Genomic DNA, 24,882 nt, shown 5'->3' with positions numbered 1-24,882 from the left:
CTCCCCCATGCCTCAAAATTTAGAAAATAGGGGGGATTGAGCTTTGGGCGAGAATTATTTGGAGGGAATGCCGAAAATTGCTCACCCGTCAGAACGCAGCACACAACCACTTGCATCGCTTACAATTGCTGCTTCCAAACTCAGGCTCGCACTTAGTGCCGGCGGGTGGGTGATTTTCGGCATCCCCCCCCCCCACAAAAACACAATCAAGCAGCAAATCACCACTTAAAATCTCGGACTCGCGCTTTGTTCCAGCGGGTGAGCGATTTTAATAACCTTGTATAAAGTCCTGTTTGAAAATAAGAACAGATAAGAAGCAGAACATGCCTTTTGCAAACATGAAAGAAATGTTACTATTTTAATACAGCCTATTTATAGGCATTACTCTTTCAGGTGCAACATTATTTTGGGTTTCAATTAAACACCCATCCTCCCATTATACTCTTTGATTCTGGCTCTACCAGTATAATTCCCCAATAGGGGCATTCTGAGAGTTTTGCAGGAGAAGGCAAGATAGCACTTGTACGTCTTCCAGTCCTAGGACCTTCTGCATGCACAGCAGGTGCTGAACTAGCCACCCTTCCAAATAATTCCTACACAATCCAGCACAATTCTATGTGCATTACCTTAGCTTTAATTGCATAATTATTAGTTTTCTATTACAGATGCATAATCATAAACACTGAAACTGTTTTACATAGACTAGTTATCTTTGTATTGCTTATCAAATCGCTCTAAGATAGCTCTAAATATATTTCCTGGCTGTTTTTGGTGTCTATCCCGAAGATTTTCAAATGCAGCCTTGGTCTGTTGGAAGAAAAAAAAAGGCACACATTATATTGTAGAAACTTATTTCAAAACAGATATTCACTGTTATAAATATCCATGAGGAAAAAGCTAAAGGGATCAGATTCAGTAGCAACCAGAATACTATTTTTTTCCAGCTACAGAAGCACAATATGTAACATCTTTCCGGGATAAGCAAGTGAATTTATTTTGAGGGACAGTGCTGTAAATGTAAATCCAGTTGTTTTTATACAGAGATGTGTTGCATGAGAGTCCTTGTCCCTCAACCCTCATGAGCAACTTTTTCAGCATGGAGGGTTGGGCAAGTGCAGCCAGGGCCAGGAAACCCCACTACAAAATTTCTCATCTCTCTGTGAATCCAGTCCTTTGTCTTGATGTTTACCCAGAGCACTCTATGAGAATGGCAGAGAAACAGTCTAGCCTACAGTATGTACTTTGGGCTGCTTTGTACACAGTAGTTTGCCACATGGTTGTTACTTTCAGCCATGTAAGGAAACCTGCAGAAATGCTATTGGGTTATATTTCACCAGTGCTTTTTTTTTCTGGGGGGACGCAGTGGCATGCATATCCCTAAACATTTTGTGAATCTTTGTACTTTTGTCTATTTACTGTATTTATTTTCCCCGATTTGAAGTATAAAATGGGGGAGGTGAGTCAAAATAAGAGTACCCCCCCTTTTTAAAAAAAGCACTGTATTTCACTATGCTGCAAAATAGACTCATGCAACTGTCCCCCTCACCCACAAAGATGACTCATGAGACAAAACATTGGTGTAGTGGTTATATGTATTTATGTAACTACTTGGAGGAACTGCAGACCAATTTAGCTAAGCCAATTGAATTCAGGAAGTACAAGATTTTAGCTAGTTGTGGTAGGGAACCATCTCTCCAGATCCAAGGGCATATTCTGCTGTCTCCCCTGCAAAGGATAGGGGGGCGGGGACATTACTGTCTCCTTGCTTATTGAACCTTGAGTATGAAACCCAGAATGCTCACCCAGATCCTGCTTTGCAGTGTTCAGCCAAAATGCATGTACCAGGCCTTAGAGGACCTATGCAAGTCCTACCAGGTATACTACTTTGGCAGGTCCCCCAAGGTTACCCTTAGTAAAGTTAATCTTTCTCTCTCCAACTTTCTCTACTGTACAGACTCAATGTGGTAGGAGCAAACAAACCACACCACTGTCAAATGACAATGTAATGCATCTTAATGTGAAATAAAAGAAGGGAACTACAGGACAACCAAAGAACCAACCCCTGCACACCCACAAAAGTAAACTACTGCTCCATGTGGGGGTTCAGCAAGAATGAAAGGATAAAGGATAAAGCACTTGGGGAAAACCAGGCATACAAAATCATGTTCCAGAACTCCTTACCTTTAGCCATCAGACCCCACATGCTCCTTCCCTTAACCCCTTTCTTTGGTAGTCTACTTCTCAAGTCTTTCTTGAGGAAGGGGGGAAGTGCAACACCTAAAGTATTGTCACACAATATCATACCATAGAGTACCCTAGAAATGGCATCTGTTTGAAATTGTCTTCTGTAAAACAGCATCTCAGTTAAAAGGTTGATGATACACAAGCAATAACTATATAGATGCACAGGAGGTAGTGCTCCAGAAACCCACTAAAGGGCAAGAAACTACAAGAAGGAAGCACCAAGAATGAATGATTCATGGCTTTGGTTGTCTCACAAATGCACAGAGTATGGGAAACAAGCAAGATGAATTGGAGCTTTTAATACAGGATGGCAAATATGACCTGGTAGGCTTTAATGAAGCCTTGTGTGATGAGTCTCATGACTGGAATGTAGGGATTTAGGGGTATAACCTATTCCAAAGGAATGAACTAAACAAGAAGGGCTATATATTGAATGGATCTGTAAACTTGTGCAAAAATCCATGATCTGTAGCATGGAAAGCAGATTGAGAGTATATGGGTAAAAATTGTAGAAGACAGAACTACAGCAACCCTTACTGTGGGTGTCTGCTACAGGCCACCAAGACAGACTGAAGACTTGGATGATGCCTTCTTAGAGCAGGTTACCAAACATTTGAAAACGAGAGATATAGTGCAGGCTACTCCCCATTTACATGGGGGTTACATTCTGAGGAACCACACATTTAAGTGAAATCATGTACAGTGGTACCTCTGGTTGCAGACAGGATCCATTCTGGAGCTCCGGTCGGATCCCAAGGTTTCCGCAACCAGAGGTGCCTGTTCTGTGCATGTGTGATAGAGCACTACTGTGCATGCATGCGGGGCGAAAACGCGGAAATATAATTCCGGGTTTGCCATGTGTGTATCCCAAAGGATACGTAATAAGAGGGGCACATAAGTAGAGGTACCACTGTATAGTCAAAACAACACTGAAAGAGCCTGCAAACTCCCCCTTCTGCACCCACTCCAAAAATGTGACATTTTTGGGTCATTTGTGGGTTTGGTGCAATGCATAGTTGCACACATATTGAAACTCGGGCTCAACAAGTTTAAGAATAAATAAGTTAAAGAAAGGGAATGCTGAGTGATGAACATGCAGAATAAAATTTAGAGCTGAAAGAAGAGAAAAACAATAGAAAAAATTCTTATGTTTTTGTATTTCCAAGTATAGAGTTAACGTACTTTTTCAACCAGCTCTGTGGGAGTTGTATTTGGATCATATGGGATGGGTTCTCCAATATATGTCCTCAATTTCACTGGAAACCCTCCATATATGGGAAGGAGTACACGTCGAGTTTTCTCATACAGCCATTTTGTCAGCCCTGTAAAAGAAAGCAATCACATATCAAATTGTTAAGCATTCTGTTAAGCAATTGCAATCAATCCATCCCAAGGAGGAAGAGTTAAATATAATATGAGTGCTTGGGAAAAGATATGAAACATATTCAATGCGCTCTTCTCAGCTCTTGGCAATTGGGGTCATAAGTTGTACAATAGACTGCAGAATATGGTTTGTTTCCTGCTCTGTTCCTGTCCATTTTGGGCTTCCTGCCACTTTTATAGATTATAGCTTTGTTTTAACTCTAATAGAAAACTAAACAAAGGCATATTTACTCAATACTGAGGCAGTCAGCACAGATAAGTGTCCATGGAATAAACTCTGCTAGTAGGTAGACGATAGATAGTTGGTTTTTTAAAAAATAATAGTCTATTATTAAAACATATATTGCCTGAAACTGGATCTCTTGCTCAACCAAGAAACATAAGATATTTAACTCACTTGTCTTTCCAATGGTCCTGTATGTTTCACAACTGTTTTGTGTATATATTGGGATGATGGGCTAGAAGAATGAAAGATGAAACAAAAATGAAAAAAGGCGAGAACTGGATAATTACTTCGTCCTGACCAACCCACCTTTATTTTTGTTACAGACAAAGAAGAATGCTTCACATCTGGGATTATAATGAGAAGCAAGTCACCAATTACACAATTGGCTTCAAAATATTTATTCAAATATCTCAGATGAAGAAACTTCACAAGTTGTCCCCCAGATTTTCAGGAATTGAAGAGGAAAAAAGGGGGGCTGTCAGGGAGTTGTTGCGGCTACTCCCGAGTAAAGACGCTCCCGTCCGTTGTGTCTTTAAAGGTTTTTTTTAAAAAAGATAGTTTTATTAAATTTTCCAAATAAACTCATTCAACATCAACAAAACAAACAACAAACAACACAACACAACACAACAACAAACAACAACAACAAAAGAATTTTTCCATTTTGTCTTCTATTCAACAATTCTAATTCTCTTGCTCTGCCAAGCTTTGACTTCCCTCCCTCCCATCATTCGGTTTTGTTTCCCACTCTTATCTCGCAGTTCCTTTTAGTCCATCTACTTAAGATCAGTTCATAGGATCTATTTCAGTCCTGCAAGTGTCTTTAAACTTCTACAGTTCTTCTCCATATAGTCCACAAATTTACTCCATTCCTTTTGGAACCTTGTCTCTCCCTGGTTTCAGATCCCACAGGTCAACTTAGCTAACTCTGCATAGTCAATCATTTTCGTCTGCCACTCCTCAATCGTTGGTATCTCCTGTACTTTCCATTTTGGGGCTAATAAAGTCCTAGTTGCGGTTGTAGCATACATAAATAATTTTTGATCTCCCTTTGCAATTTCATCTCCTGTTAGTCCCAATAGAAAAGCCTCCGGTTTTTTGGGAAAGGTATACTTAAAAATCTTTTTCAGTTCATTGTATATCAATTCCCAAAATCTTTTTACTTTTTCACATGTCCACCACATATGATAAAATTCACAGTCTTTATCTTTACATTTCCAGCATGCTTTACTGCTCATTCTATACATCTTGGCTAATTTTACTGGTGTTAGATACCACCTATACATCATCTTCATTACATTTTCTTCCAAAGCGGTACATGCAGTAAATTTCAATGTTTGATTCCACATTTTCAACCACACATCATATTCAATTTTATGCCCAAAATCTCTTGCCCATTTTATCATCACATCTTTTGTCAATTCATCTTTCGTATACCATTCTAACAACAAATTATACATTTTTGATAACAATTTCACTCTGCCTTCCAACAATTCTATTTGAAATTTGGACCTTTTATCTTCAAAACCTTTTTTTTATCATTTGATAAAACATTAACTTGGTGGTACTGCAACCATCCAGTCAAAACCTCTTTTATCTCTTCATATGGTTTCAGCTTCCATCCCTTTTCTGATTTCATCAAAATCTCCTCGTAGGTGGCCCTCCTCCCCTCCATATTTAATTTTTTAACCGTCAGCACCTCCACTGGTGAAATCCACCATGGAGTTTTTGTCTCTAACAGCATTTTATTTCTTTCCCACGCCTCATATTAAGATCTTCTTATCACTTGGTTTGTAAAACCTTTATGAATTTTTTTTAATCATACCAAAGATAGGCATGCCAACCAAATCTGCTGTCGTAACCTTCTAAGTCCAGCAAATCTGTATTTTCCAATGTTATCCATTCTCTTAACCAACAGAGACAGGACGCTTCATAATATATCTTCAAGTCTGGCATGGAGAATCCACCTTTTTCTTTTCTATCAACCAAAAGTTTAAACTTTATTATTGGCTTTTTCTCCTGCCAGACAAACCTAGACAAAAATTTTCTACCACTCTCTGAATTGTCCTGTCCCTTTAATTATTGGTATTGTTTGAAATAGAAATAGCATCTTAGCAACACATTCATCTTAATCACTGCTATTCTTCCAAGGAACGACAACTTCATTCTATTCCATGTTTCCAAATCTTTCTTTATCTCTTTCCATACTGGTTCATAATTATCATTAAACAGATTAATGTTTTTGCTGTCATCCATATTCCCAAATATTGTACTTTTTTTGCCACCATGATTCCATATTTCTGTTGTAATTCCTCTTTATCTTCCTTCTTCATATTTTTAACCACCATTTTGGTTTTATGTCTATTTAATTTAAAGCCCGCCAAATGTCCAAATCTCTCGATTTTCTCTAGAGCTTCTGCAACACTGTCGCTGGGATTTTCTAAAGTTAAAACCAAATCGTCCGCAAAGGCTTTCAACTTAAATTCTTTTGCACCAACTTTAACACCTTTAATCGCTGAGACTTCTCTTAACCTATTCAATAGGACCTCCAGGACCGTGATGAACAATAATGGTGATAATGGACACCCTTGTCTAGTACCTTCTGTGATCTCAAAATATTCCGTCAACACATTATTTACTATCAATTTCGCTTTTTGCTCAGAATATATAGCTTCTATTCCATTCAGGAAAGATCCTCCTACTCCCATCAATTCCAGATTTTTCTTCATAAACTGCCAAGAGATATTATCAAAAGCTTTTTCTGCATCTACAAACATTAACACTGCAGGTCTCCAGATATTCCATTATGTCTATTATATGTCTTACATTATCTTTTAACTGTCGACCAGGAAGAAAACCTGTTTGATCTTTATGTATTATCTCATTTAAAATCTCTTTTATTCTTATCGCCATTATATCTGCAAAAAGCTTGCAATCATTATTCAATAACGATATTGGTATATAATTCTTCACATCCAATCCATCTGAACCTGGTTTCGGAATCAATGTTATATATGCTTCTTTCCACGTATTCGGTATCTTTCCTCCTCTCAAAATATTATTCATCACCTCTGCCAAAATCGGTGTTAATTGTCCATTTAATACTTTATAATATTTTGCTGAAAGTCCATCCGGTCCTGGTGATTTACCTTGTTTCATTCTCTTTATTGCACTCTGTACTTCCTGTATTGTTATTGAAGCATTCAATCTCCTCTTTTTCTCTTGTGGTATTTGTTTCAATTTATGCTTTTCCAGATAGTCCTTTATTTTTTCATTCTCTTCCTTTCCTTTACTATACAACCCGCTGTAGAATTTCTGAAAGGCTTTCATTATTTCCTTTGGATCTTCTATCAATTCCTCTTCAACTCTGATTTTATTAATCGCATTCTGATTTTGACGTTTCTGCAACTGCCAAGCCAACAATTTTCCTGTTTTGTTTGCTGATTCAAAGTTCTTTTGTCTCATTTATTTTATTTTCCATTCTATTTCCTGATTTACCAACATGGAGAATTGTGTCTGTAACATCTTTATATTACTCTTGATCTGCAGATCATCTGGTTTTACAATTAAATTCTTTTCATTCTCCATGAGATATTTCAGGATTTCTTCTTTTTTCTTCTCTTTCTTCCGTTTCAGGAAACTGTTTTTCTGTATTAGAAAGCCTCTCATCACTGCTTTACTCGCATCCCAAACCATCTCCAATCCCAACTATATGAAGTCTGGCGAAGGTATAAAGATTGGTGGGAATATAAAACACCCTGGTGGTTGTCGGCACAGGAAGCGCACTCGGTAAAGAGAACAAACACTGACAGGCGCTGGTTAACCTATCGGGATCTTTTGACGGAAGATGAGAACACAAAAATTTTCAAACTGAAACCGTATGAAGAGTTAAAGGATAGACTGGGAGGGTGGTGGGAGTATCACCAGTTGAACAATATCTTCATGAATGACAAGAGAACTAAAGGATTCCAAAGTGGGGCCTCAGAACTGGATAAGAGGTTAATCCAATCCAATACTAAAATGATAGCTAAGATCTATGAATTTTTATTGGAGTGGAACACTAAAGATGAGTCAGTAAAATCTGTAATGATCCATTGGGCCATTGATATAGGACACAATATTGAAATAGAGAAATGGTATAAACTTTGGAACACGGGTATCAAATTTACAGCTTGCACCACCTTAAAAGAAAATTTATTTAGGATGATGTATAGGTGGTACCTCACCCCAACCAGACTAGCCAAGATGTATAAAACTGGCAACAAGAAGTGCTGGAAATGTACTGAAAAAGATGGAGATTTTATCCACATGTGGTGGAAGTGTGATAAAGTAAAGTCCTTTTGGGAAAGCATCTACAAGGAGCTTAAAAAGATATTGCGCTACACTTTTAAAAAAACACCGGAACCTTCCTGTTGGGGATGGTTGGAGCTGATATAGACAAAAATGACTATAAATTTTTCCTCTATGCCACAACTGGGGCGAGGATACTCATGGCAAAGTTGTGGAAGCAGAAACAACTCCCCTCAATAGAGGAATGGCAACACCAAATGATTCAATACTTAGAAATTGCCAAACTAACGGCAAGGATCAGGTGCCAAGGGAATAAACCCTTTATGAAAGAATGGAGTAAATTTATGAAATACATCGATAAACTGTGTGATTAGACTAGTTAGAAAAATTATAGACCATTACTGCTTCACGAACTATTAAAGTCAATATGGAACAAGTAAATTAAGAGACGTATGATTATAACAATAAAAAAGAGTTGTAAAGACTTTATTGTATTATAAAATTATGTAACAGAAAATTGTATACATTTATACAAATTGTATTTGTAAAAAGATGAGTTAAAATTTACATTTGAAAATTGATGGATACAACACCAAATGAAACGCTGAAAATAAAAAGCAGAAGAAGAAGAAGAAGAAGAAGAAGAAGAAGAAGAAGAAGAAGAAGAAGAAGAAGGGAAGCCATCGAATAATAATATGGTAATATACACTTGAAAGGGATAAATAATCCCCTTTCCTTTTTTTTTCTTTTTTTCCCTCTTTTTCTTTCTGTTCTTTTTTCCTTTTTTCCTTCGGTTCTTTGTAGAATTCGCGGTGTAACTAAGTGTAAATTTGAACTTGAAATAATTATGAAGGAAATGATGTGTATTATTTATAATGTAGAAAACTTAATAAAGATTATATTATTTTAAAAAAAAAACATCTCCAATCCGGTGTAAATCCGGTGACTTTATGTAAATTCCAGTAAAAATAGTCCTTTAAAACTTCTTTCGTCTTCTCCACAACTACTTTATCATTGAACAAATCTTCATTAATTCTCCATCTGAATGAATTTTGGTCTTTCCCTCTCATTTCCATGGATATTGAATTATGATCAGATAATGTCCGTGGTGTTATCTCATTTCTTACCACCCTGGGCACTAGTTCTTTGGAGATCCACATATAATCTATTCTTCCTAAACTCTGATTTGGTTCCGAGAAGAACATGAATTGTTTTGTCGTCAGGTGTTTTAACCTCCAGAAATCCACTAGGCCCAGGTTTTCCACTAAATCAAAAAAGGACTTTGGCAATTTTCCTTCATTTTTCCTTTTCTTTGTCCTGTCCAATTCTGGTATTACCACACTATTGAAATCTCCCATTAATATTATCTTTTGATCCATGAATTCTAACAGTGTTTCTTCCAGTTTTTTTTATAAAATTCTGCTTTATTCTCGTTTGGTGCATAGATTCCCACTACAATTAATTTCTCTCCTTGCGATGTTATCTGTACCACAATCACTCTTCCTTCATCATCCCTTGAGATCAATTTCGGGTCCAATTTCTCTTTTATATACAGAACCACTCCTCTATTTTTATTTGCATCTGAATTTATAAACTCCTTACCCAGTCTTTTATTAATTAATAGGTGCCTATGTTTCTTTGCCACATGTGTTTCTTGTAAGCAAATTACATCCAAATTTCTTTTTTAAGACATGTTCAATCTTGTTTCTTTTAGCTTTATCATTTAATCCATTCACATTCCATGAAAGCACCTTAAGTGCCATTTTCAAATTCAACTATCAAAACCTTTACTTAAACTTGGGTAAGTTAGCAATATCCTTTTCCTCCTCTCCTTCCTCCCTTTTCTGATCCCTGGTCCTCTTCTTCTTCCTCTTCCTCTTCTTCTTCTTCCTCTTCTTCTTCGCCTTTTTTCTTTCTTCTTTCTCTCTTGGGTTTCGGTTCTGCCTCTTCCTCTGCTGTTACTTCCGCCAAGACCGCCAGGCTGGGTTCTAAAACTCCAAGATGCTTCTCATATTTTCTTAGGAATTTTCCAATATCATGCATACTTGTTAGGATAAAATTCTTCTCTTTATAATAAAACATGATCCCTTCTGGGTATTCCCATCTATGTAGGATTCCATTCTTCCTCAATAGCGATACCAATGCTTTGTATCCATCTCTTTTGCGTAAAAATCTTCCAGGAATTTCTTTAAACACAATTATCGGTCTTCCATTAATAATCAATTTATTGGTATAGCTCAATCTCAATATTGCATTTCTCATTTCCATTGAATTGAAAATCTCCAGGCAATCACCAGGAGCCTTTCTTGCTTTGGCTTTTGCTGATCTTACTTTAATCCTGAATGCATTTACAATGGACTGACTCACTTCTTCTTCTTTTATATCCATCCACTTCACCAATTCTCCAATTATTTTTTGTTTTATATCCTCATCAGATTCTTCAGGTATGCCTCTCAATTTCAAATTCTTCTGTTTTTGCTTCATCTCCACCATCGCCAAATTGTCCAACATTTGTTCATGAGCTCTATCCAAATCTGAAATTTTTTCCTTCAATTTATCCGTTTCTTTCTTTACCTCTTGTACCTCCTTTTGTGTCTTCTTCATCGTATCTTCCATTGTCTTAGATCTAGCTGACAAGTCCTGTATTTTCGTCGTAAGTTCTCCCCCTGCACCTTCTATTTTTTTATCAATTGTTTCCTGCACTTCCCCTAATTTTTTCTCCATGCGCTGTTCATTGTGTTTAAACTCTTCTTTGATCTTCTGCCATAATACATCTAGGTCCTTGAGTTCTTCTTGCTTTGATCCTCTTCTATCCACAGGTGTACCTGTAATTTTCTTTCCCTCCTTTCCCTCCTTTGCTGCCATCTTCAATAGAAAAAAAATTAAATGTCCTGTAATTTCCCTTCTTACCACCAGAGGGAGCATCACCTGAAAATAAAATTTCAATTAATTGCAGTACCAATTTAATCCCCAAATTTTACTTTGCTCTTTTAGCAATGTAAAATGTCCAAACACTTTTTTTCTCCACCACTAGATGGCACCAAATCAGTCTCTCCCTCCCTCCCTCAGTAACTTTCCATTGCAAGTTCTATAATCGAAAGTAAAATGACTATTGTCTATTGTTCAGTTCCAGAAATTTCTCTATACTTCAGCCACTTATTGGCCTAATCCACAATGCAACCTGAAAAAAAGAAGCCAAGTCCCGCAACTCTTCAGCCACTTTTGGCTTAATCCAAATTAATAGGGGAAATTTAATCATCAAAGCCAAAACAGAAATAAAAATTCTTCAGCCACTTGCTGGCTTAATTCCAATTGGCCCTCTTACAATCCCAAAAGACAGGAAAAAGAAAAAAGCAATGCACTTTAACACATTCACTTCTTTACTTCCACCCCTCCACAGAAGTTGCAGTCTTATTCTTTATCTCCTCCACACACAGTTTTTCCACTGCATTGCCGGCAGCTACAGTCCCATCAGGCTGGAGCTCAGATGTTTAAAATTCACAGTCTGGCTGCTAGGTCTTCTCCCCCAGAGAAAAGACAAAGTATCATTTTTAAAATTCTTCAGTCAAATTCTCTTCCCCCCCACAAAGTTATTTGCCTTGTTACAAAGTAACACAGGTCTTTGGCATAACTCACTCAGCAGGCACTTTCACTTTCCACCGCTCAACTCCTACGATTTCATTCCTGCGCCATTTTTCTCACCGCTGCTGGGACGGACTCCCTTTTTTCGCCCCTCAGCCTTCCGGATTCGCTTGATCTCAAAATCAATTTTTTAATCCAAAATAAATTATGTCCGAATTCTTTGTATTTTGGAAGCTTACCGCTTTACATCAAAATCCAGAGACTGCGCTTAACAGGGCTAGTGTTCTTCTCCCCTTCGTGCCCGCAGCTCGATCCCGTCCCCGGCTCTAGAAAGCCAGAACCACGGAGCAGGAGAGCACACAGGGCACCGCTGGGTGCCACGACCCTCAGGGTAAACCCCCCTGAGGTTTTGGAGGTCCGTGGAGCCTTCGCGCAACCTCCATGTGCCCCGTTAAGCTCGGGATTCCCCAAGGGGCTATCCCGCGCTTCTGGTGATGGCCGCGACAAACCGGAAGTCTGTGTCTTTAAAGGTTTTATTGTGCATACTATTTACAGTGCAGAGATAGCAGAAAACATGACCTCCTAGTCACTCTCAGAATCCAGCATGGCACCTGTCTGGGGGTGAGGGTGCTGCTGCTTCTCCCTCCTGGAACCTATGCTCCAAGCGGAATGCTACAGGAAGACCTGTTGCAACTCCTGGGAGCCAGTTTCTTGCATCTCCCCACTGTGGGGAGCCCTTCCAAGGACAGCCAAACCCTATCCCCCTCCCTATGAAGTATCTTGAAAAGATACGACGCAGGGGCTGGGGGAGAATGCATTTTGCTGCGTTTGAATCCTCAGGACGCTTCCGTGGCGTTTTCTACTGCCAAAGTCTCAAAAGTCTGTCTTTCCAGTTCAGATTAGCAAAGTTTGATCTGCAGACAAAAAGCAATCAGCTTCTGTGTCTGTAAATAACTTCCGGCGACTTCTTTCTCATTAAAACACGAATGTTTATTTTAGGAGCTCTCCAGCCAGGAGTTTCACTTCCTCCTGGCTGCTGAGCTGGTCACACACAGTACAGAAAAATTACAGACGTCTCACATTACACAGAGAATGCAGTACACTCCTGGATTGGTTGGTACACTCCTTTATACCAACATTCCTGGATGCAGGCGTCATAGGCCTGTGATGCAGTGTGAACGCTGAGCTATTTAACCCTCTCAGCTCACACTCGCGGATGACCTCCCCAGGTCTCCAATGACGATCCGCCCCCCTCTTGTAGGCCTCCTTGGCCTTCTCCAGGTTCTCATTGAGTTGCTGGTGTACCGTCTCCATTTCCTCCGCCCAATTCTCTGCTGCCGGCCCTTCCTCTGTTTCCACCCCCCCCCCCCGGAAAGAACGTGGGTCACGCCCATAATTGGCCTTAAAGGGAGTGAGGCCCGTGGAGACGTGTACTGCATTGTTGTAAGCGAATTCTGCTAAGGGCAAGTGGTCCATCTGATGTTTTAATGAGGATTTATTGCCTCATTAAGGCTTTGCCAAAACATTCCAATAGTCCAGCGTGCTCCCTTTTGAACTGCGCACTCTGCTGAACTTGGCAAAGAAATGCAGAGTTTATCTCCTTCTGTCGCAGCATGAAGCTGTGTGGACGTGCAGGAGCAATCACTAATAAATTCAGGACAAGACAGCTTCTTCTTCTAAGCTAAATTCTTTATTTACAAGCAAAAAACAGCTTCCCAGGGCTACAGCATTCCATGGCTGGCTCCTGGTTGAAAACGAAACCAATTACAGCATACAGAGAACAAAGAAACAGATTCCCTGTATGTACTCCTCCCTCCTTCTCCTCCCCCAGCGACCAGACGTCACTGCAGACTGCTTAACCCTTTAGCAGCTCTGATACTCTTCACAGTCCACCCAATCGGTTTGTCTCTGGTTGACATAGCACCACAAATACTGCTGGAGGATCGTGTTAGCCCTTTCCGCTTGGCCATTGGATTGGGGATGTCTAGCAGTGGAAAGGCTCACTTCAACGTGTAAGAGGCTTGCGCACACTACAAAGTGGCTCACTTCAACGTGTAAGAGGCTCATGAACTTGTGCCAAAACCTGGAGGTAAATTGCCTTCAGCGGTCTGAGATCACTCTTGAGGGCAACCCATGCAGCCTAAAAACGTGGTCCAATAACAGTTTGGCCGTTTCCTCCGTAGACATCACGCTTGCGCACACTACAAAGTGGCACATTTTGGTCAAGAGATCCACTATCACCAGAACGGCTGTCTTGCCTCGTGATGGCAGGAGGTCTGTGATGAAGTCTATGGACACCACCTCCCAAGGCTTACTGGGCATGGGCAAGGGTTCCAACAGCCCTGCTGGTGCTGCCCATTCTCCCTTTGCCCACTGGCAGGTGTCGCAGCCCCTGATGTACTCCCTCACGTCTTCTCCCACCCTGGGCCACCAAAATTGCCGTGTGACCAGCTGGGTGGTCTTGTCCCTCCCATAATGACCGACTGTCGGGTTATCATGCAGCTGTTTGAGAACCCTCCCCCTCAGGTTTCTTTACCTTCTCCCCCAGCCCCTGCATCGTATCTTTTCAAGATACGCCATAGGTTATGGGAAGGCAATAAATCAGCTTTTAAGTGTTTGTAAAGAGCTGTGAAAAGCTGCCGTTTGGAAGCAGTGATTTATTCCAGTTTGGAGGTTCTGCCGGCAGGCAGGAATCTCGCTGGCAACTCAACCATCTTCAGAGCTGGAGGCTAAAAAGCTACTGGAGGCGCCGTACGCGTATGTAAGCTGACAAGCCCCGGGGGAAAGGAGGAAAAGGAGAGTTGTTTACACAATGGTGGAGGCATCGGAATCGTTTGCTTGCCTCTTTCCCACGTTGTTGCCAGAGAAACGACCAACAGGAAGAACTTCCTGACAGTAAGAGCTGTTCGACAGTGGGATTTGCTGCCAATGAGTGTGATGGGGTCTCCTTCTTTGGAGGTCTTTAAGCGGAGGCTTGACAGCCATCTGTCAGGAATGCTTTGATGGTTTTCCTGCTTGGCATGGGGTTGGACTGGATGGCCCTTGTAGTCTCTTCCAACTCTATGATTCTATGAATTTCCGGAGGCTTTTTAGCGCATCATTTTTGGCCGCAATTAGCGAATTCACCCTCCTGCAACTTCAGGGCACAATTTATTTCAGTCTTGAACCCCAAATAATGCTGCGGGTCTTCGCTAAACTTGCTCACCAGAGATGGTACTTTCCTCCCAAAGGCACCTTGGCCGGGCCGCTGGTCCGTCATTTGTCGCTCCTCCAGCCTCGCTTTGAGAAGCTCTGTGTGGTTTACCAGCTCGGCTTCCCTCTTGGTCTTAGCCGCCAGCTGCTGCGCCAGCTGTGCTGCCTCCACCTTCGCAGCCTCCACCGCCTGCTGTGTGGCCGCTACCACCACTGCCGCTTGCGCCACGTCCATGCTGCATTTCGCTCGAAAGTAGCCTCAAAGATTGCCGGAATGCTCTCAATGAGTTGTTGCGGCTATTCCCGAGTATCCCAACTATTCCCGAGTTGCGTCTTTAAAGGTTTTATTTGTGCATAATATTTACAGTATAGAGATAGCGGAAAACATGACCTCCTAGTCACTCTCAGAATCCGGCAATGGCACCCATCTGCTTCGGGGCCAGCATAATAACCTGGGCATCCCAAAACGACCCCCCCTAGTCTTGTGTTTGGGCGCGCGCCTCAATTCGGGCGCCGGAAGGAGCAGTGCCCCTTCTTCCCCTTGCTGGCTGGGGTAGTGCCTGGGCTCCGACACCTCCCTGAGCCGTCCCTCCTCCACTTGTTGGTCAGAGTGGTGCAGGGGCTCTGATGCCTCGCTGAGCCTTTCCTCCTCCATTCCACTTCCCCCTGACCCGCTGCTAGTGCTGTCGCTGGGCAAAGTGCTGGTCAGGATGATGGGGGGAGGCTCCCTGTAGGGAATCCCCCTGAAAGGAGCAAAGGCCATTTTTCTTATTAATCGTTATTGATTTCAGTAGCTTTTAAAAAAAGCAGGGGTGGGGAATCCATGGCTCTCCAGATATCATTTGACCCCAAAACAGGATATTTGCCATCCTCGGCTATGGAGGATGCTACCGTGTTTCTCCTAAAATAAGCCACACCCCGAAAATAAGCCATAGTGATAGGCAGTTTAACCTTGTAGGTTAAACTGTATCATACTTAATAAAAAAAATAAGACATCCCCTGAAAATAAGCCACAGTGTGTGTGTTTTTAGGAAAAATATAAGACGGTGTCTTATTTTTGGAGAAACATGGTAGGTCAAGGATGTCAACACAGTACGTCATATCCAGGATAATTGTGAGGTCAATGCAAATTGCCCAAAGATCACTCACCACTTTCGCCTCCAAAGCTATCTGAGCGAAACCTGTGCGGTTACCCCACATTAAGCTGTAGTCATTACTAAAGTTTGCTTCTCTAGCTCCACCAGGTGCAATGCCCAATAAATTGCCTTTCTTCAGAATTTCCACACATTCGGCTTTCTTGAAATCTCTCAAATAGATCACATCATAAAACATCTTCAGCCCTGAAAAAGTAAGTCCCAAACAGAAAAATACATTTTGTATAACTCTTATATAGGAAATAGTGTGCATACTATACAAATGTCATTATTCCAAAAATATTGCTCTACTATGGATCAACTAGGATTTCATAGAAGGGGGAGTTCATGCTGGTTCCTCTTTTGCTCACATATTCTGGCAATAGCCTTTTGTTTTTTGGAAAGCACACAGAGTGAGGTTGAGTGCTGAGGTGATCACCGTTTGGACAAGTGTTTCTCTAGTCAAGTCTGTAGTACAACAGATTGATATTCAAGTTTGCATCATGATAAAAACACAGCCCATGGTGCCTTTGCTGGACACTCCAAGTCTTCAATCCCTATAGGCTGCTTGGGTTTTGGATACAGCAGACACACATAGACAGATACACACAGAGAAAGAGAACAAAGAGGAACCCATGTTGTTGGAAACCTGCCTCCACCAGCAGAAGCCCATCTTTTCAGCTAGACTGGAGGTTAGATGCTCCATTAATTTACCGAATGGAATGCTCCCCAACAGAGCTCTCTGTGCTACTGGGCCTGTTTGGGCTCTGACCTCACTTGTTTTGCTTTATTTTTAAAATTGACCTATGTGTGGTGTCATTGTTTCCTGGTGTGGCTGCTGTTTGATGATGTGGGGGGGGGCAGTGGAGGGCCATGAACACTGTGCAACAAGGATGTCACATGTGTTAGCTTGCAGTGTCACATGGGGGCATAAAAGCTGTGCCTGGGAGTGCTCGACTGACTATTGCTTAATGGGTTGGGGCTGCTATGAAAGTCATGGACGTGTATGTGGGCTTCTGCTCTTTTCCTGAGCTTAGCTGGTCCCTTTCTTCTGAATTTTATTTTGCTCTCTTTTATCATCTTTTCTGTTTCTATTTCTCTCTTTACCTCTCCCCACCCCCCGCTTTCTCTTTATGTTTTTGTTTTGTTTTTGTATTTGTATTTAGAGCAAAGTCTTAGTATGGATTTAAAAAGGGGAAATATATTTGATATTAAGTTATATATATTTCTCTATAAACCTGATAAGATTTATTCAAAAAACTCACAACATTATAGAATGCATTTCCTCGTGACATCAAACCAACTCCTTACCGTACTGACGAAGATAATATGGAATAATAATATAGAATTGTGGTGGTTGGCAATACCAGCCCCCAGGAATGATTTTGTATTGGGAATGTGCTGCTATACAGTTGCAATTGAAATTATTCAACCCCCTTTGTAAATTTGGATGATGCAGATCAAGCATAGGCAAACTTGGCCCTTCAGGTATTTTTGAGACTACGATTCCCATCATCTATGACCACTGGTCCTGTTAACTAGGGATGATGGGAGTTGTAGTCCCAAAACAGCTGGAGGGCCGAGTTTGCCTATGCCTGATGTAGACCTTTGGATTATGAAGTTTAGAGGCCAATATAATATTGACACAGCCATGCTCGGCCTTGCATTGGGTCATTTGCTTGACATGCACATTGGTTTGTGCTCGTCAAGTCACGTGCCAAAGATACTTGGAACAAGGAGGACATATTCCTTCCAGTCCTTTACTCTGAGGCAATGTTGCCGGTAAACATGGCCAAGAAAGTGGAGTGACCTGTTTCCTCCTGCCTAACTGTATTTTGATTTGGCTAGTTTAAATTGATTTAGAAATCCTGTAGGCCGTTATACTTAATAAACACAACCTTTTCTTTATAATACTGTGCCCTGGGTCTTCCTAATGTTGTGTTTTCTGTTGAAAAACACCCTGAAGAAAGAAATGAATTGGAAATAATTATTCATCCTGCATTCAATCTGTCATACTTTCAGGGGCTTGTTGAGAAATAACCTTCCCCTCTACTAACTTACTTTTTCAGCTGCTGCTACCGTTTTAATAATATATGGGTTTTTACCTGCTTGCCTAATACACTGTTTTATATATTAGAGCATTATTTTACATCTTAGAGAGCATTGTTTTATGTCAAATTTAACGCATGTTTAATGAAAAAATACATAATTTAAATTTAAATAAATTACCTGGAATCCCATACAGGGCATGATCAATTACTGAATGGCACAGCCTCCCTGTCTCTCTATAAACTTTTGTCACAAATAAGGTATAGCCAACAAGAATAATTGAGTGATGAAAAATAATAATCCCTGGTCCTTTAGGGAGATGTTCCATGCCAACAATTTCATAACCTGAAAACCAAATGAAATAGATAAATATTACTTTGTTGAAAGGTAAATAAATTATCGAAATGTTTTACTGGAGAAAATCAGTGTGGTTCAAAAAAACTGAAATTTAGGTTAAAAGCTCTGCTACATCCTCCAGCTTTCTGGATACTGGGTCAGGCATCCCCAACCTGCAGCCCTCCAGATGTTTTGGTCTACAGCTCCCATGATCGCTAGCTAACAGGACCAGTGGTCAGGGATGATGGGAATTGTAGTCCAAAACATCTGGAGTCTCAGTTGTAGGGGTGCTTGTACTAGGTTGTCAGCTACACGTAACAGGACTTTCTCTGTGGTCGTCCCAGAATTAATGGGGGGAAGGGGAATTTCTCCTCTCATGGAATGTTCCTTCCTTGCTTTCATCCAGGCGCAGATGGAAACAGTTTTGCCCAGTCTTTGATTCAGCTATTTTCTGTTTTAATCTACTTTTAGCTTTATGTATTATTATGATAAATGTTTTGGAGATTTTTAAATTTTATTTGAAGGGCAGTATTACCCTTCTGCACAGGGTTGCTTTGGGAAATTGCTATCCAGGGCCTGAAGTCCATTTATCCCCTCTCCCTAAGTGCTCCAACTTCAGGCATCTTCAGACCATTTTCTGAATCACTTTATACCAAGCTGTTTCCACGACAGATGCACCCTTAATCATGTCATAAGTAGTTACAAGGTTTTGTGCTTATGGCCCAGACTTGGTTTTAGTAGTGTATTTTTTATTGGTACATCAACTCCTAAAGAAATGTGAGTCTTCTAGGAAGCATTCAGAATATAGGGAGAGTCCTTCTGATCAAGCCAAAGGCCTCTATAGCCCACTGTCCTGTTTCCCACAGTGTCCATCTAAAGTAGATGTCCTGTGCTGTGCTGGCAAATTCCAATGTTTATGTTTCAGAGCTACCTTGTGGTTTATCATGCTCAGAAAAACCGCACCCTCAAAGTCCCACTATACAATTAATCACATTGGCTGGGTACCCACTACACACATAAAGCCAATCTCTCTCCCTTTCCACAATCCATGAAACTATTTTAAAAGGGCTTTGCTAATTGTGTCTCTGTGAGGTGTAAACAACATTCTCCAGGTTTCTTTTGTAGAGGAGGCATGCTTTAAATGTGATTAAATGTATGGTGTTTAAGCAGCCACCAACTGACCCTTTCTTCTGTAATGTATCTTGATTTCATACCTCATAAAAAGTTTTTTTCTTTATCATTGTTTATTACATATATAAATATCCATGCCTTTGTTTTGATCCTAATGGAAGCAACTTGAACTTGTAGCTGTTGTGACCCTGAGGTGGGTTTAGAGGTCCAGTCCTGATGCACTGTGGCAACTATCGTTCCAGTGCTTCAAACCTGAAATTATCATACTCAGTCCTATGAAATTATACTGGCTCATAAGGTGGAATTACTGGTATGAAAGAAACATGTACTCACCATGCCATATATTTCCAACTAGCTCTACAAATTGAGAGAAAACATGCCTTGGCTTGTCCCAAAATTTGCTATAGAAATTATTTTCTTGGTGGTTATTCATCTTCTTGTAAGCATAGAACAAAAATGAGATAGTACAGCCAACAAAATAAAAATAAAACCATAATGAATAAAGCAAAATTGGAAGCAGGAATAACCACAGAGGGTGGATCATAGAGCTCAGGTATTCTTCCAAATAAGTAAAACTAAGCCAGCTCATGGTTTCCTGATCTGAAGCACGAAGTGTATGCCAATGAAACAAATAAATCAAGTAAGTTTTCCCTCAGTTTTGATGCTTTCCCCCCACTGTTTACCTGGAAAACAGAAAATGCAGTACATCAGTTTGAACTGTCACCCCAGAGCATTCATGGTTACATGAAATCACATGCTATTTAATATTTTCTTAGTTTTTCCCACATTAACTAGCCAAGTAGACATATTGTTTTTCTAACATTCATTGTGGGGATGTACAAAATTAGTAATGCAGGATCATCATGTTTTTTGTCGTAAAGCAAGCTGGCTCAATTTCATGGCTGAAGTGTTAAGGAAATTGGAAAAGGAGTTGTTTCCTATACTGAGCCTAACTACTTGACTGAACTTCTGTTGTGCGAACACAACACCCAACAAGGAGGATGGGGAGAACAGTGAGCTGAAGGCTGGAAGCAGTTTGGGATACACTGCAAAGTGCCTCGTTCTGGGGATGTGATGTGGGATTGCCAGGTGAGAGCCAATGCTGTTGGATTCTGCCTCTGGAAACCAAACGCTACCCAATATCACTGCCTCTAGAACTTCATTCCCCATGGGTAATGGGGGACCATGCCACAATACTCATTCATCGCATATTTATCTACAAATTACTAAATCACCTGAAAACCTGTTAGCTTCACATAGTTGAATTGCACATTTCTGATTCTACTCTATTTTCACTAAATCATTCAACTAAATAGTATGATAAAATAGGCAAAGGGGTGGGGGGGCTGTGTCATGTGACAAAGGTATTTGAGAGCAGAAGCCGTAAAGGAGTCTAGAAATGTTGTGAAATGCTGAAAAGCTGCAGAATAATTTAGCATGCTGAATCACTGTGACTCATCTTGAGGACTCATTCTCTGTATAAATATTTTATCTGCTTTCAGGCAGACTCAGTGTCTGTGTGTGTGGTGGATCCTATGCTCTGCCAAGCCTGTGCTCAATGGAAACTCTGTGTATGCTCCGAAGCTAGTTTAATATTCTGTTCATTATGCTGTTATTTGCAAACAAGTTTATTTTAACTCAGTAAAGCTTTTATTCTTTTACTGAAGAATACTCTGCATTATTAATTTACGCTGCGCGACAGGCTGGGCTTGATATCATAGCTGTTTTGATTCCAAGAAGGCTTTTGTGCCTATAATTGCCGTATAATATGGAAGAATTAAATTTCTGCTTCTCAGTGTTATAAAACGCAAAAACCATAAGAGCTCAAGCTCCTCCTTTGTGCAGCTATGAAAATCCAAATTTCACGTTACAGGAACTGAGAATTAACACAACTAATAGCACATTTGCTAAGGTAAGAGGAGACCGTTTGTTGAGATTCCTGCATTGCAGGGCGTTGACTAAATTATTCTTGGACCCCCTTCCAGCTCTACATTTCTATGAATCTATAAATAATTTTTTTTTACTTACATTCCTGGCAAGTCTAAACTGCCTTTGCTTCAGTCACCACTCTGTAGAAGCACCAGCAATCCTGTCAGGTGCACCTTTTCATACTCTAATTTCCAGCTGTATTGAGACACGTCTGTTTCTGTGTTGGCATAAAGAGACTGTGATGGGAGTCCCATTTGTATGAAGAGACCAAGCATTGTGAAATGAGGGGAGGCTCAGGGAGATGGCTGTTTAGAATTTCTGGCCATTTGTAATCAAACATGAAATAAGGAGCTACACCTGCAACATTCAGGTGGCACAATAACATATTGGGTCACAGAGTAAACGTAGGAATTGTGAGAAGTATGTTATCTCCCTTTGATGGTAACTTATCTCCAAGCCTGGTATGTTGTGTAATACATAACCTTCATATAATATTATAATAATTTTTATACCCCACCCTCCCCAGTCAAAACCGGGCTCAGAGCAGCTCACACCAATAAAATTACAATAAAACATAAAAAGCAATTAATTAAAATACAGAATTAAATTTAAAATGCAGCCTCATTTTAAGTAGTCCATAAATCCAAGCCATGAGGGAGGAAAACACAGGGGTCAGACTAAGTCCAACCCAAAGGCCAGGCGGAACAGCTCTGTCTTGCAGGCCCTGCGGAAAGATGACAAATCCCTCAGGGCCCTGGTCTCCTGTGAAAGAGTGTTCCACCAAGTTGGGGCCAATACTGAAAAGGCCCTGGCCCTAGTAGAGGCCAATCTAGCCACCTTATGGCTCAGGATCTCCAAAATATTGTTGTTTGTGGACCTTAAGGTCCTCCGCGGGGCATACCGGAGAGGCGGTCATAGCATGTTCTGTTACAATATTGAATCCTAGTGCATATGTAAAAGCCCTTTCATTGGCACTTGTCTCTTTAATTCTACAGCAAATGAGGATTTCATTAACACTACTGGGTTTGAATACTGAATCTCAAGTACTGTAATCATCCTCAGTAATCAAATCTACTCCAATAAACTTGACCAGTCACTTCTGCTCCAGGCATTTTCTGTGATCTCCAATCTCTGTCTGATCTCTGTCTGATCCCTGAAATTAAATGCTGCCATGCTGATTTTACTGCAGGCAGCTGGTTGAAAAGCTTGTTCACTAGTTGCTCCTGCAATATGCATTGCTTGCTCAGGAGCAAAAAAGTTCCAGGTTGACCTGCTTTGACATCAAAGGGTCTCTGGTATTCAGTGCATGTTCAGTATTGTCAGGTGGAGGCGAAGGAAGTCCAGCATCCATTTGTCAGTTAAGTCAGAGCAATGTTTGCATACACATATGGTGGTCTGTTTTACTCTCTTTTCGCAGAAGAGAGGTATTCATTGTAACAGAGGAGCAGTATTTTCCTGCGTTAAGCGAGATTTGTCAACGGGGGAGAAATAATTTGATAGCTTGCCTTGTTTAATTTGTTTGACATGATTCTAACTTTCTCTTTTGCAATCTTCTAATGACCATTATTGTTCACTCCCCCTCCCTTACAATCCTTTATCACCAGCTTCTCAAGATTTCTGAGCATTCATAAAGCATCTGACCTTCCTTATCCGCAAAAAATGCTGTGTCATGCAGTACTTTGTCTGCGATTCAATCACAAACACATTAAAAACAAATATCCATGGGATGTAAAAGGCAAATAGAACCAGAACGTTTCCCATCTTCCCCAGTCACTTCATGAATCACTTGAAGAGTTAAAACCAATTAAAACTCATTAAAATCGCTTAAAACCTACTAAAAGGCAGATAAAAACTACAGGCCTTCCAGAGAGAGATGTTGCCTTGCAAGCTGCTGAGTCTCTTCCAGGCATTGTCCTACTTCATTGTTGAGGAAGGGACTTCAGAGTGTTGAGGGTGATGCTTGAGAGTCAACCTGTCAAGTGCCTACCTTATTTCACGATGCTATAGCAAGACTTCGACAGAAGTGGTAAGCATGCCAACTTGAAAATTCCTGAGAGTATTCAGGAATCCACCAAATACCATAAGTCTCTGGGAACAGACCACCTTAATGGATTCCCCCAGCCTTATAGAGGGGCACTGCATCATCACTTCCAATTACACCATCTAATTATCCATCTCAGACACAAACCTCCATACCAATGGATTTCTGCCTTCCTACTCCCTTGGAGAGACCTGACCTAGGGTATGTTCTGTCTCTTCTGTGAACCTTTAATTTGCTGAGATGGTCTCATGGTTGACACAGAGGCCATGAAATCTGAGCTCACCCAGGACCTACAGGTTTTATGGTTTCTTCATCTGTATGAAGAAACCAAGCATTGTGAAAAGGACAGAGGGTTTTGTCACCTAATGTATGGAGTCACACCTGTATTACGATTCATATTTCAGAATAACATATTGTGTAATATAACACCAGTTATTGACTAAGGATAGGAGCTGGGCATAGGACTGAGTTAAAAAGCACAATAGACAAATTGCTATAATTTAAAGTAGAGAAACATTTTGAGTATTAGAGCTTGTTGATGAGTTAAGCTGGAGAAAGCTGCAGATATACACCTACTGCAGACTGACTCACTTATCGGTCCTGCAAATTAGGTAGAAACACCCGGGGATAATTGGTTTTCTAAATAGAAGACAATAACCCAACATGGTCCTCACCAGAAAGATATGTAAGGATTTGGGTATCTTGCCAGATACGCTACTCAAGCCTCCGGGACTTGGAAAGAGCCAAAGTAAAATTATAAATTATTTCCCTAAGAGGGAGGAGTGCATGAGTGAACAAATTGAGTTAATTATTGATGTTGTCATTCCTTCCCCCCACCCCTTACCGTTGTTGACTGGCCACCTTACCCCAAAGAGCTTCAACAAAACTTTGGAAACAGAAATTCCCCAAGAAGCTTGGCGCAAGAACTAGCTCTAGTGGAGAAACCTTCTGAGGAAAATATTTCTATCACAAAGAACCAACGGTCTCTGACAGAACTAACAATATGCCACTAAAATCAGTCGCCCACTTCTAAGTATATCCAAACTGAATTGAGTGATGGCCACTTTCAGGCCCACCTCCATGTTACAGACCTTTCCAATTAAAAAAATTACTTGACAATAACAAATGGGTTATTGCTGACCCTCGTGGAAAACCTTACTCCCCAACCAAAAGAGATAGAGTCAAATGATGTGCCACAAGTGCATAAACTGGATGAGCCTGTAGAGACAAGTCAAACAGTAACAACCAAGAAATTGCAAAAATATAGACCAAAAGCTAGGGAAAAGAAAAGCAAGAACATTAAAACAACAAGGAAAATGAAGACAAGCCGAAATAAACAATGGCAG

General features: G+C 40.6%; 1 protein-coding gene across 1 annotated transcript; it reads right to left on the bottom strand.

Annotated features, from left to right (window-relative positions):
- Positions 1-611: 611 nt before the first annotated feature.
- Positions 612-21,761, bottom strand: LOC118089972 (monoacylglycerol/Diacylglycerol O-acyltransferase). The gene is made up of 7 exons (XM_035125201.2): positions 21,595-21,761; positions 19,900-20,249; positions 18,280-18,444; positions 16,067-16,257; positions 4,025-4,085; positions 3,427-3,566; positions 612-807 (listed from the first exon to the last, which is right to left on the bottom strand). Exons 2-7 carry the CDS (start codon positions 20,153-20,155, stop codon positions 703-705), a joined length of 918 nt encoding a protein of 305 aa, XP_034981092.1. The 5' UTR covers positions 20,156-20,249; positions 21,595-21,761; the 3' UTR covers positions 612-702.
- Positions 21,762-24,882: the final 3,121 nt, after the last annotated feature.

This window comes from Zootoca vivipara, chromosome 8 (assembly GCF_963506605.1).
Source record: "Zootoca vivipara chromosome 8, rZooViv1.1, whole genome shotgun sequence".
NCBI classification, from domain to species: Eukaryota; Metazoa; Chordata; class Lepidosauria; order Squamata; family Lacertidae; genus Zootoca; species Zootoca vivipara.
The sequence above is the reverse complement of the archived record's forward strand: the minus strand, read 5'-3'. Positions and strand labels throughout refer to the sequence as shown.

What these genes read in the sequence shown, in the direction of transcription:
- LOC118089972 (XM_035125201.2), bottom strand. Translation starts at nt 20,155, where the DNA reads ATGAGCTGGCTTAGTTTTACTTATTTGGAAGAATACCTGAGCTCTATG. An exon ending in TGCCCTGTATGGGATTCCAG is followed by an intron (nt 16,258 to 18,279) that starts GTAATTTATTTA and finishes TTACTTTTTCAG; the next exon opens with GGCTGAAGATGTTTTATGAT. An exon ending in TAGCTTTGGAGGCGAAAGTG is followed by an intron (nt 4,086 to 16,066) that starts GTGAGTGATCTT and finishes TCATTCTTCTAG; the next exon opens with CCCATCATCCCAATATATAC.